Source organism: Callospermophilus lateralis, chromosome 8, assembly GCF_048772815.1.
Source record: "Callospermophilus lateralis isolate mCalLat2 chromosome 8, mCalLat2.hap1, whole genome shotgun sequence".
Lineage (NCBI taxonomy): Eukaryota > Metazoa > Chordata > Mammalia > Rodentia > Sciuridae > Callospermophilus > Callospermophilus lateralis.
Genome location: NC_135312.1, coordinates 42,120,207 through 42,134,232, shown reverse-complemented (window position 1 = coordinate 42,134,232; position 14,026 = coordinate 42,120,207). Strand labels below are relative to the sequence as shown.

At 39.0% G+C, this 14,026-nt stretch overlaps 1 protein-coding gene across 1 annotated transcript in view; it reads right to left on the bottom strand.

Annotated features, from left to right (window-relative positions):
- Positions 1 to 2,242: 2,242 nt before the first annotated feature.
- Positions 2,243 to 14,026, bottom strand: part of Spmap2l (sperm microtubule associated protein 2 like) — a 54,101-nt gene continuing 42,317 nt past the window's right edge. Inside the window, exons 6-9 of the mRNA XM_077110147.1 lie at positions 13,785 to 13,899; positions 5,739 to 5,870; positions 3,281 to 3,456; positions 2,243 to 2,357 (exon numbers count right to left, since the gene is read on the bottom strand). Coding sequence (XP_076966262.1) covers positions 2,243 to 2,357; positions 3,281 to 3,456; positions 5,739 to 5,870; positions 13,785 to 13,899 — 538 coding nt within the window. The remainder of the gene's footprint in view (positions 2,358 to 3,280; positions 3,457 to 5,738; positions 5,871 to 13,784; positions 13,900 to 14,026) is intronic.

The window sequence follows — 14,026 nt, the reverse complement described above, 5'->3', positions numbered from 1 at the left end:
ATCCTTTGCTAACAAAGCAATAAACCTTCTTTTTCCTTTTTCTCAAAACCATGTCCTTGTTATTGGATTGGCATTGGGGACAAGGAGGAAAGTCACTCACTTCATATAAGTCAGGAAGTATAGAGTAAGTGGCAGGAGCCAGGAAGAAAATACATAATTCCCAAGGCATTTCCCCAGTGACCCACCTCCTCCAGCCATACCCTACACCTGCCTAAATTTACCTCCCAGTTAATCCTTTCAAATTATTAGTCCATCATATGGATTAATCCATTGATTAGGTTACAACTCTCATATCTAATATTTCACCTCCTGCATTAATACAGGAGGTTGTGGGGGACACCTCATATCCAAATCATAACAATTCCTTTTGACACAATTCTAGGTTTGTCCCATTAAAAGCTAGTTTAATTTATAAAATATAAAGTGTGAAGAGAATAAAGTAAATAAAATAAAAACTATGAACAGATACAATTAGAGACTTTTTCCTGTCTGTCACTAAAAGCCGTATCTTGCTTTCTCTGCTATTTGTGGTAATCTACTCTGATCAAGAGTGAATGAGGGCTGGGGATGTGGCTCAAGCGGTAGTGCACCCATCTGGCATGCCCGCGGCCCGGGTTTGATCCTCAGCACCACATACAAACAAAGATGTTGTGTCTGCCGAAAACTAAGAAATAAAATATTGAAATTCTCTCTCTCTCTCTCTCTCTCTCTCTCTCTCTCTCTCTCTCTCTCTCCTCACTCTCTCTTTAAAAAAAAAAAAAAAAAGAATGAATGAATAGAGCTGGGGTTGTGGCTCAGGGGTGGTGTGCTTGCCTAGCATGCATGGGGCACTGGGTTCGATTCTCAGCATCACATACAAATAAATAAATAAAGGTCCATCAACAACTAAAAAATATTTTTTAAAAAAGAGTGAAGGAATAGATTGGTGGTGGAGATGGGGTCATTTAAAGTAACCCATTTCCTAAGTATCAAGCTACAGATTATGAGAAGCATTTCAATTTTTAAAATATTTTTATTGTTTCTTTTTAGTTATATGTAACAGTAGAATCCATTTTGACATAATTATAAAAGCATGGGTTATATCTTATTCTAATTCAGACCCCAATACCTCTTCTTCCCCTTCTTTTTCATCTCCCTGTGCTCCCTCTTCCCTCTATTGATCTTCCTGCCATTTACCCGTAGTTACCTTTTTTAAAATCCATTTCTTGTGGATGTACATGATGGTGAGATTCACTGTGGTATATTCATAATAGGAAAGTTGTGAGAGATTCCTTCCCCTGTTTTTCCTTTTCCCATCCCCACTTCCTTCTCTTCATTTCCCTTTGTCTAGTCCACTGAACTTCTACACCACCACCCCTTATTGTGGGTTAGCTTTCACATATCTGAGAAAATATTTGACCTTGAGTCTTTCGATTTAGTGTGATAGTCTCTAGCTCTATCCAATTACCAGCAAATGTCATAAAGTCCTTCTTCTTTATGGGCTATTATTCCATTGTGTTTATTTACGACATTTTCTTCATCCATTCATTTGTTGAAGGACACCTAGGTTGGCTCCCTGGCTTAGCTATTGTGAATTCGGTGGCTATGAACATTGATATGGCTGCGTTGCTATAGTAAAGCATTTCAAGTTATCTGAAAGGGACTCATGTATTAGTATTTTTTCTAGATAATGAGGGAAGGTTGGCAAAGTAACAAAAAGAATGATGTCAGTTGGGGCTGGGATTGTGGCTCAGTGGCAGAGTGCTTGCGTAGCATGTGTGAGGCACTGGGTTTGATTCTCAGCACTGCCTATAAATAAATGAATAAAATAAACTTCCATCAATATCTTAAAAAAAAAAAAAAACAATATCAATTCCCAGGACTTACCAGAGAAGGGACTGAGGCAGGATTGACTACCAGGAACATGGAACTTGCCAGGAAGAAAACAAAGCCCTCTAAGGAAGTGTCTGGGATCGGCCACAGCAGTGAACAGTCATAATGCTCATGACGAAGTAGTAAGGATAGCAAGGCAGGCTCTCAGTCTCTTTTTATTACGTACTGAAGTCCCAAAAACCTTCTAAAGAAGAGATTACAGGCATTAGCAGCAACTGCTATTTCATGCTTACAGTGCTGTTCCCTGGAGGTCTCGTATTTGGGGGGCAGTTGGACAAGTCGTAATTGGACAGTACCAGAGTAGAGAACCAAGTCCTCTAATACATGTGACAGATACGTAACTAGTGTCTACAGTGGTGACTCTCTATGTTTAGCGAGCAACAGGTTCTGCCAACTCCTGGATCCTTGAAGAACATTGTGCTTTCAAAGCAGCCGGCTTGACTTTAAAGGCATTAGGATCGTAGAAGAGAATATGCATAGGAGCCCTGAAATGGGAGGAAAAGAAATCAGCCTGAAGAACTAGAGTTTCCCAAGCACCCACTATGTGTTAATCACTAAGACATCATCTCATTGAGATTTTCATGACCTCCACTTGCAGACAAGAAAAGGAAGGCTCAAAGAGGTTGTAAGAATGATCAATGGCCAAATCCAGATTTGCACATCTGTCAGATTCCAAAGACTTTGCTCTTTTCACAGAAAGTGAATTCTGGAAAATTTTCAATAATTAGCAATGTTAAAATAAGCCAGACAGTCCCCTATAGTCATCTAGCAGTCTAGAAAAATATGTAATTCTTTGTGGGTATGCTGGGGATCAAACCACAAGTGTTCTTTCTACCTTGAGCATCTCTAAGCAAATATATTTTTTCTTACACAAATTACAACAGTGCTCTATTTCACAACTCATTTCAATGAACAATATACATTGGATAAATATTTCATCTACATACTTACAGAGCTGTCTTCTAAATCTAAGGTTCAGTGCCTAGTCCACTACCCTACTGGTATCTTTATATTTATTAGAATAAGACCATATATTTGTTACAATAAATGTAACTAGTAAACTGGATGTGGTGGCACTGTAATCCCAGCCGCACAGGAGGCTAAGGCAGGAGGATCTCAGGTTCAAAGCCAGCCTCAGTAAGTTAGTGAAGCCCTAAGTAACTCAGCAAGACCCTGTCAGTACATAAAAAAAATATAAAAAAGGGCTGGGGATGTAGCTCAGTTGTTAAGCAACCCTGGGTTCAATCCCTGGTACTAAAACGAACAAACAAAAAAAGTAACTAGTGAGATATTATTGAAATTTTTTAAAATTTTGACAACTCTTTTCATTAACCTTATTAGATCAACCTTCTCCCTGTCCCCAGACACCCAACCTATCCTAGTCCACATTAGCCTTAAATTGGCATACCTTGAACTTGGATTAGCTAGTTCCTGAATTCTAGCAGATATCTGAGAATGGGTAGCAGCATGAGACACTGGCCATTGGGCATCACGGGCAGGTAGGTAATCTTGATGGACAGGCTTGAACTTAGCTAGATCTAGTATTCGGGAGCTAGGTATGGCGAACATGGCTGCTGGGGATACCTGTAGGGGAAACAAAGAGACACAAAAATGCATCCCAGCTTTGACCACATCTCCCTATCTGGACCGCTGGCTCCTGTCCCTCTCCTGGATTGCTGCAACAGATCTCCTGACAGGCGTCCTACTTCCATCCTGGCCTGTGCGATCCAGCCTCCCCATGAGAGTTACCAGGGAATGAACAAGTGGATAGCGTGTTCCCTGAGACAGATGGAGTTCTAAGTGATTTGCCCATGTCACTCTCACTTCATCACTATGACAACTCCAGGAGGTAGGCACTTTTCATTTTAGTTTATTTATTTATTTGTACTGGGGATTGAACTCAGGGGCACTTGACCACTGAGTCACATCCCCTTCCCTGTTTTGAATTTTATTTCGAGACAGGGTCTCACTGAGTTGCTTAGTGCCTTGCTTTTGCTGAGGCTGGCTTTGAACTTAAGATCCTCCTGTCTCAGCCTCCCAAGCCCCTAGGATTATGGACATGCGCCACCACACCCGGTGAGGTAAGCCCTTTCTAAAGCCCAATCAGAACATGGCCTCCAAGCTTCAAACCCTTCCTGTAGCTGCTCATTTTGCTAACATACCTTCTTCCTGTGCCTAAGAGGCCCTGTAGGATTGGGCTACCTGCCACTCCTCTGACCTTCTTTTCCCTTCCCCACTGGGTCACTATGACCCTGGTCACAGGAGGCCCCTCTGGTCCAGCTTCTTCTGCTAATTCTGCTTGAAAACCTCTTTCCACAATCTTGGCTCGACTGCCTCTTCCTCTTCCAAGTGTCTGGATTCAAACTTCAAGTCCTCACAGGAGGCTTGCTGACCAGCCAAAACAAACCATTCTCTCCAATGAAGCGCCTCTGTGGTTCCCATCTACTCTCCTGGCTAGCACTTATCCACACCGGAACCAGCTTGTGTAGTACTGTTTATTGCCTGCTTCTCCCCAACAGAATAGAAGCCACTGGAGGGAATGTGCTTGTTGGGCAATAACTAGAACAGGCTCTGGCTTGTAATTGGTGTTGATAATATGTCAACTGACAGTCCCCCTTTGATCTTCTGCCGGATTGCCTTTCTATTATGTGACTTTATCGGTAAAATAAGAATGACATGTAGCTACTGTTCTCTCTGTTAAGTGCTCATCCAAAAGATTTAGGATGAACAATTAATACTTCTCAGCAACCCTGAAAGTATTTTGAATTGCATGAGGCCAGTTCTGGATTCTAACAGTATGATTTTTCACAGCAGTATCCCCTCTTTTTTAAAAACTTGTTGTAAAACAAAAAACTCAAACAATTCTAGCAATAAAGGAAAGATATCTATCATTCCCATTTCCATACAAAAAAAAATAGCATTAAGTCATTTTCCTGCAAATTCAAGACACTCTCCCAAGAGTTTTTGATTCCCAGAATGGTTTTCCTTATTAAATCCTGAGGTTCCCAGAGAGAGGGTGGACCTGGTCCTACCTCTTTCGGCAACATGATATTTAATGAAAACCCTACTGAGACAGGGCACCAAGTTGGCACTGCAATTAAAGAAGGGAAATGTCAAGGAGGAAGAAAAGGGAAGCCAGTGGGTGCGCCAGGCTCCAGGCTGACCACTTGCCTTCGCTGCTACTACGTCACACCTGACCTCTAAGTGGGAGGTCAAACACCTGCCATTCCCTTGCTCATCTGCTCCACCCAAGTTCACCCCAGATTGAGGGCTTGGGCATGTGGCTCTTCCCTACATTGGAACATTCTTCTCCCAGGTCTTCACTCAACTGACCCCTTCTCCCTCCTCAGGGTTGGCCCAAACTTTTATTCCTTAGGGTGGCATCACCAACTACCACATGCCAAGTAAATTATTCCCCCCCACCACCACCACAGTCACTCATTTCCTATTTCATTTTCTCCATAGCATTTATCACTACCTGGCATTGTCTTATCTTTTTACTTATTTGTTGCCCCCCCCCCCATGAGCTGCATTTGTTCCCTGGGAAGAGTACTTGGAACACAGTACACCTTCGAATACTGAATGACCAAGGCTCAGGAAGGCTGCCTCGACATCATAAAGCTAGCATCGGTGAGGTGGGAATTTGAACCCAGCTCCTGCTGACTCCAAAGCCATGCTCTTTGCCCTCAACTCGTCTGCCTCCCTCGATATCATGTCACTAGGTTTTCCTTCCTGCCATAGAACACTCTTCCAAGATTCTTTCTTTCAATGATTTTGGGCTATGTCCTGTAGCAGGGAGGGCGGAACACCTTAGGAGCAACCAGAAAGAGACCAGAAGGATGGCAAGACAGGCAGTAGTGGCTTACAGGTCGGATGGGCATTTCACTTCTTTGTCTTTCATAGCACAGACCATCTAACTTGATCTTTGGGTGGGCAAGGTCTATAATTCTCGGAGTTGCAATAGCACCCAGGGTAGAAACTGAAATCTTAGTTTTAACCTAGAGGAGAAAAGTAAAACAGTACCTATAAGTATTAAATAACAAACACCATCTAGTTCCAAGATTAAAGAGTATAATCTGATCTCTGGTCCAGGCTTCCCAGTAGCCAGCAGAAATGATAAGAATCTTACAATAACCCCTGGTCACATCTGGAAGGTTCAATTTCTCAAACTGTATAGATTCCAAACCAACTTCTTAGGAACTTACCTGTTAGACTACAGAGATAGAGGATTTAGCAAACAATGTTACATATCGACTCAGAAATAAATGATAGCATTGATTTGTAGACTGATAAACTCAGGGAAGATTCAACCCTATCATAGAAGAATGATTTACCAGTTAGATTCTGCTTTGTTCTTGATTATTTTTGCCCTTTGGAAACTGGGACTCATATTATCACTGTGCCAAAGGGAATTTAAGTGGCTGTCTTTTAATTGGGATAAATAAGAAAAAAAATAGCCATTAGGAATAATGAAGCCAATAAGAATAATGGAGAACTATACCTGCATTGGACCCCCAAGTCATTCCTCATTTTCTTGATTATGAAAATTAGATCAAATTGCATGGCCCTCTATTTAAATTACTTGTATTTAAGTAACTTCTTATATAAGATTTGAAAGGGAATATAATCAACAACTGGAAATAAAATAAGTCTTCAACCATGGGTAGAAAAATATGGTATGCATAAAGTATTTTCTGAATTCTTTCTTGTGTTAGTTAAATGATGATGATGTTGATGACACTAACACTGACAGTTTCACATGTAATTAGTTTATTTCTCTCCTGGAGTATCAATTTTATTTCTATTTCACTAATGGAGTAACCAAGATGCTTGAGATTCAGTAGTTAAAGTTTACATAGTTAGTAAGCGGCAGGTCTGGAATTCTAACCAAAGGTCTTACATGTTGGTACAACACCATGAAGGACTGATTAAACATTTAAGCATTTCCAATGAATACAGCTTTTGTCTCCTATCAGGCTCTGGCAAATTGAAGAAGTATATGGCAACCATTGCCTTCAATTAAGCCTTCCAATCAAAAGGGAAATAAAAAAATCAATCATTAATTCAATTCATTAAACAAATATTTCTTAATCAAGTATATTATGTAATGCATAATAAATAATAATAAAATACATTTTTTCCTTAATGTAATTTTCACCTTATAAAGAACCATAGACCTATAGGCAAATAATTAAGATTATTTGATGCTCAAAAGAGAAGGAAAAAAAATCAAAAGGTATCAGATGAAAGGTGGGAAAAAATCAGGAAGGATGCTCTTTTTTTGGCAGAGGTGGGTACCAGGGATTGAACTCGGGGGCACTCGACCACTGAGCCACATCCCCAGCCCTATTTTTGTATCTTATTTAGAGACAGGGTCTCACTGAGTTGCTGAGCACCTTGATTTTGCTGAGGCTGGCCTTGAACTTGCCATCCTCCTGCCTCAGTCTCTGGGATTACAGGCATGTGCCACCACCCAGCAAGGATGTTCTTTTCAGGGATAAAGAGTCATTGGATTGGACCTTGAAGGAAGGATCAGATTTTGACAAATGGAGGAGGAAACATGAGGGAAATGAAGGAAGGGGTCTGAGAACATTGGTGGTTGAGAGTGGGGCAGGTTATGCAGGGAGATCAGGCTTGTAGATACACTTGAAACCAGGTGAGAAGGGAGGGAAGGTACCTTCACAACCAGGGAAGAACTAAGGAGCCTTCACTAGAGAAGAAACAAGATCAGAGCTGGAGACTACCCTGCAGCAATGAATGAGAAAGACATGCAGGGCCACAGGAAGCAGGGAGGCAAGGAACACTAAGGTCCCAGAGAAGAGAACCAAACACCTTTTCCCATTCTGAAATGGTGTTGGGGCGGGTACTGGGGTTTAGTCCAGGGGAGCTGTACCATTGAGCTATATCCTCAGCCCCCACCCCTTTTTTTCTTAAGACAGGGTCTTGCTAAGTTGCCTACACGGGCCTCCTGCTTTCAATCCTCCTGCCTCAGTCTCCCAAGTCACTGGGATGATAGCTTATATGCCCAACAAATGTGCTTAAGCTATAAAATTAAACACAAAAATTCCCATGGAACACCATGTAGGTTAAGAAATCGAACATTGCCCCAGGTACGGCGGCATGCACACTTGTGATCCTGGTGACTCAGGAGGCTGAGGTAGGGGGATTGCAAGTTTGAAGCCAGCCTCAGCCACAACCAGCTCTTAAAATAGTTTTTGAAGTTACAATAATTTAAATAAAACGATACTTGCATAATAATAGATCAATGTAACCAGAAATATAAGCAAATACAGTGGCTTTCAACTTTTTTTTAACCTAGTAATATCCCATGCTTGTATAATTTTGTCAAAATGAAATTCCACTGTCATGTATAACTAAGAAGAACCAATAAAATAAAACTCTTTTAAAAAGTAAATGAGAGCTTCCAAATATGAAAACAGTTTTTAAAAATTATTCCATCTAAAACGAACAAGAGGGGCATGGGTTTTGCTTGGTTGAAAAGCCCTTCCCTAGCAGGAGGGCCCTGGGTTCAATTCCTAGCACTGGCAATAAATGAATAACAATAATGAACACATTACATGTTGATAAACAGACACTTATGACATAATTCTGTTTTTCAAAATAAAAAATAGTGAGCAGAGTCATGTTTTGCATTTTTGCAAATACCTTTAATATCTGCCTGAAGAAGATGCTGTTTTATTTTAATTGTTTTTCAGGACTCGGGATTGAACCCAGGTCTTCGTGCTGGCTAGGCAAGCACTCTATCACCAGCTACATCCCCTGCCCTTTTTAAGACAGGGTCTTGCTAAGTTGCCCAGGTTGGCCTTGAATTTGCTGGGAACACAAGTGCATGCCACCATACCCAGCCATACACCCCTTTTAATAGCCAGATCTTTTATTATTTGGTAAAATTTCTGGTTTGAAAAACACTGAAAACAACGATGTATAGAAGTCCCCACATTAACAAAGTAAAAGGCGGACAAAATCATAGTTGTCCCCTCAATAGATCTGGAAAAACATTTGGGGAAATTCAATTCTAATGTTTTTAACATTAGAATTTAAAGAAGGAAAAAAAAAACTCTTTGGGAAAACTCAGAGTAGAAGAGAATTTGTCCAACTTAATAAAGGGAATCGACAAAACCTGAAGCTAACATCATGTTTTATGGTAAATTCTTGCCTTGTTCCTCATCTTAGTGAAGAAGTGTTCAATATTTACCATATTGAACACTTCTTCACTAAGATTGAACACTTCTTCACTAAGATGAGGAACAAAGCAAGAATTCACACACTCACCAGTCTGTGTCCCATAAACTAGACTCCTAGCCAATACAAAAGGCAAGAAAAATTATTAAAAGTCCCTTGGATTAGAAAAAAAAATTATTCACAGATAATATGATTTTATACATATATATAGAGAAAATCCAAAGGAATCTATAAAAATCTAATAGATTATGAGAATTTAACAAGGTCATAAAGTCAACAAACTATCAATAAACAATTGGAAAATTAAATCAAAGATACCACTTTTGGATAGCTTTTAAGACAGATAGGGTGGCGTGTACCTATAGTCCAAGCTACTTGGGCTGCTGAGGCAGGAGGAAGACTTGGGTGCACAAACTGGAGCCCAACCACAGCAACACGGTGATACCCCAATCTCAAAACAAACAAACAAAAACCATAGAATAGGAGGGAAAAAATAACAAAAGATGTGTAAGAACTCTACACTGAGAACTACAAAACATCATTGAAAGAATTCAAGATGCTCTAAATAAATAGGGGAGATATAAAATGTTTATGGATAAGAATACTTACTATTACTAAGATGTGAATTTTTATTAAATTATTTTACATATTCAATGCAATCTTACTCAAAATTCAAAATTTATTTGTATTTATTTTTATTTTATTTTTTATTTATTTATTTTTGGTACTAGAGATTTAACCCAGGGGTACTTTACCACCGAGCTACATCCCCAGCCCTTTTTGTTTTTTTATTTTGAGACAGGGTCTCACTAAGCTGCTGAGGGCCTCACTAAGCTGCTAAGAATGGTCTCAAAATTGGGATCCTCCTGCCTCGGGTTCCTGAATTGTTGAAATTATTACTGTGCAGAGCTACAAAGCACTTTTGTAGAAACTAACAAGGTGATTGCAAAGTTTATGTGAAAATGAATAAGACCTAGAAAGCCAAAAATACATTAATAAAAGAGAACAAAGTAGAGGACTTACAGTACCTTATTTCAAAACTATTTTAAAACTACAATAAGCACTTTCTCAACCCAGTGATTTTAGTTCTAGAATTTTTATTCTAGGAAAACAGAGACTGAGAAAGATGGGTGGGGAAGGGGGTATGAGTACAATGACCTTAAGAATTAGGACAGCAAGTGAGACAGAGCCAAGAGGGATAACCAGAGTTCAAGTGCTTTGTACTCAAAGGTATCTAGAAAGATTTTTAAAATCCAAAACAGGTCGATGTGTCTGGGTAGGAGCTGCAGACATTGGTTAAATTGAGAATCACTGATACGGGCTAAGTGAGCCATGAGAGTGATCCATTTTTAAGTTCGATTTGATTTGGCTGCGTTGGTTTCTGTTTGTTTTGCAGTACTGGGATTGAACACAAGGTGAGTCTCGACCGTTGAGCTACAGCCCATTTTTAAGTTGTGCGGGCTCCAAAAACTGTACTATAAAAAGGGAATTCAATAGGACCAGCCATCGACATAGAAAGACTTCTTCTAGTTCATCCTTCCAAGGTCTCTGGTGGCAAGTAACCTCAGGCACTTGTGAGAGTACCTTGACTTCCTTTATGAGCATGTCTTATTATTAAACTTGAGGAAGAGTAATGATTAACTATTAAAAAAAAAACTTAAGAGAATCAAATCATGAACTTAACATTTTGTTAAGAATTTAAGTATGTGCAAGAGATGATGAAACTTGAACCTTGATTATAGATAGGGTGGATATAGTATATCATACCAATGTTAAATTCCATGATTTTGATAATACTATTATTCTGTGGTTAGATAATACAATGTCCTTGTTTTTAGGAAATTAACATTGAAATATTTAGGGAAATTTGGATATAACATTTATAAAGACCAGCTGTAGCTTGTCTCAAAAAAAATTATTCACACACATTTGCATACAATATACATGGAGGAGGGAGAATGATAAAGGAAAGGGAACAAAATGTGAATTTTTACAAATTTTCAATAAGTTTAAAATTATTACAATGAAACTATATGTATATTAGAATAAAAAGTATATTCATGTTAAAGAAAGTGAAAATTTTACAACGGCCATTAGAAATGTATAACTGATTAATCAAATTAGAATTATGACATTAAATTAAAATCTTAGCTTTCTGTCCATTCTTACAATATTAAAAAAAAAAACTTTAGTTCCCCCATGTTTATAAATTTAATATGTTAAATTTTAAAGTAATGCTTTAGTATTTCAGAAGATTTTGTTTGCTAATGTAGATGGGTAAAGTAAAGTACCTGAACATAAATCAAATGTAATATATTGATAAATGTAGTTTAAATTGTTTGAAGGTATTTTATTAACTAGGTTTGTTAATATAACCAAACATGGTTTGGGATTCTTAAAATTAAGTATTAAAACTGCTTGAATTATAAATATAATAAAACCTGTAAGCAAAACTTGAAAGTCTAAGAAATTTTGATATTTTTTTAATATTTATTTTTAGTTGTAGTTGGGCATAATGTCTTTATTTTATTTACTTATTTTTATGTACTGGGGATCGAACCCAGGGCCTCACACGTAGGTGCTAAGCAAGTGCTCTACCACTGAGCCACAACCCCAGCCCCGAAATTTTGATTTTTAAATTTGAAATTTTAAATATGGGACTATTAACTCTGTTAATCTATTAATATACCAAAATACTCACATCATTGGGTGTGGCAGGGTTTTTTAAGTGCCTATAAATTCTTTCATACTTCTTTCATTGGGAGGTAGGGTTTGCATCCCCGCCCCCTTGAATCCAACCAGACCACACATACCTGCATCAATCAACAGAGTATAACTGTGGTGACTTGTGACTTCCAAAGGCAAGTCACCAGAAACTATGTACCTGCCTCCTATTCTCTAGGAATGCTCATCCTCAGGGCACTCCATTTTAGGATACTCCCCAGAGCATGGCTGCAGAGCTGAGAGAGGTCTTTGCCCACATGGAGAGGGCTTGGGAAGGAGTACACATTACCAACTGAGTTAGCCTCAAGTCATTTCCAGCTAGACATCACACACAGGTGTTGTTATAGATTTTTTTTTTGAATGTTGAATGTTCGTGCCTCTCCAAAATTCATATGTTGAAGCCCTAGTGTGTTGAAATTTAGCAGGGGGGTCTTTGGAAAGTAATTAGGGTAAGATGAGGTCATGAGCAGGGAACTCCCCATAATGGGATTAGTGTAAAAAGAGAGAGACAGAGACCAGAGTGCTCTCTATCCCTCTACCTCCATACCCCTTCTCCCCCAGCCACACACCCCAATTTTCAAAGGTATCATGTGAGCACACAACAAGAAGACAGCCATCTGCAAGCTAGAACAGAATCTGCTGGCATTTTGGGCTTCCCAACCCCCAGAACTGTGAGAAATAAATATTTTCTATTTAAGTACCCAGGCTGGGTTATTAGGTTATAGCACCTTAAACTGACGAAAACACAAAGGAGCCTCCAGATGATGCCAGCCCCTTACTAGTTCAGACACCTAAGTAATTTTCTAAGCTTTCCAGCTGAGACCTCACACATCTTGGAGCTGAGACAAACATTACTTATTTTCCTGTCAGAATTTCTGACTCATAAAATCCTTGAGCATAATAAAATTATTGATGTTTTACGCCACTAAGTTTAGGGTGTTTTGGTATGAAGCAACCACCAGGTCAGGTTGTTACCAAAGGAAAGATTCTCTATATGGGTTCAAGATTATCTAGAAATTGTTTCTGAGCTGATTAGATTTAAAGGCATTAATGAGCTCATTATTTATTATAAATAATAACTACAATATTAATAATGATAATAACAGCCTGCTACTACCAGCAGTCTTTAAAAAAAAAAAAGCCCACTGGCAGCTCATGGCATGCAGTAGCAAAATAGAAAGACAGGCTTTGGGTGATCAACAGTTGCTATCAAAGGACACTGTAGTGATATCAAGAAATACAATGGGGTTGGCTGATTGTTTGTAAGTGCACTGGAGAACTGGAGAAAAGAAACCATCCCACGCAAGTCTTTGAATTCCTAACTGAAAGTTCTGATAGGGAACAGAAAGTCTCTGTCTTCCATAAAAAAATAAAAATCCTTTTATTCTATTGTCAGAGGGCTGAAAATTCTGAAAAGCAAAATCTAATTTTGTGCGTGGGTGAGTTAAAAAGAAAATATTGCACAGATCTTTATGTTAAAGTTGGGGCAATGATTGGGAGGGACTAGGACCTTGAAAATTGAAATGGGGACATATGGGTGGTTCCCAAGGAAGCTGGAGACTTTAAGCCCCTAAATGTGATAAAGCTTCCTTACTAGAATCAGCCCTTCCACCCCTGAAGAGGTTAGACTCCCCTGGCTCAGACATCTCCCAGGGAGCCACAGACCTGTCTCTACTACCTCTCTTTGCTTCTACACCAATTACCAGGACCAAATCCCAGATGCCATCCAGGCCTTCCACAGACTTTTTCCCCCACATTGCTTAATGCTTAATCTGTATAAGAAACCATTTATTCTATATCACTCATGGTTCTGCTTCTCTAATCCACTCCTGATCAATTCGTTGAGCATAGGAGAGTTAGTCAGAAAAGTTCATTTAATGAGAGGAGAAGTACAAAGGAAGAAAAAAAATAAGCACCTAGACATAAAAGAGTACCATATGTTGTAAAGTCAATTAAGAACTGGTTCTTTCACATGGGTCACTTACTTCTTTTGGAGGAACATAGTTAGGATCTATGCCTTTGGCAATTGACAGTCGTAAAATCCGGGGAGAAGGATCAGGTATTTGAAAAGAACTTCTTACCACATTATCATTGGTGGACCTATATGCAAATGGAAAGATAAAATGTCATATCTATTGAATATGGGGACAATAATTGAATTTGTCATTGCTATAATCAACTTCCAGTCAATGATACATACTGTTTCCATCTTAGGAACACCTTTTCC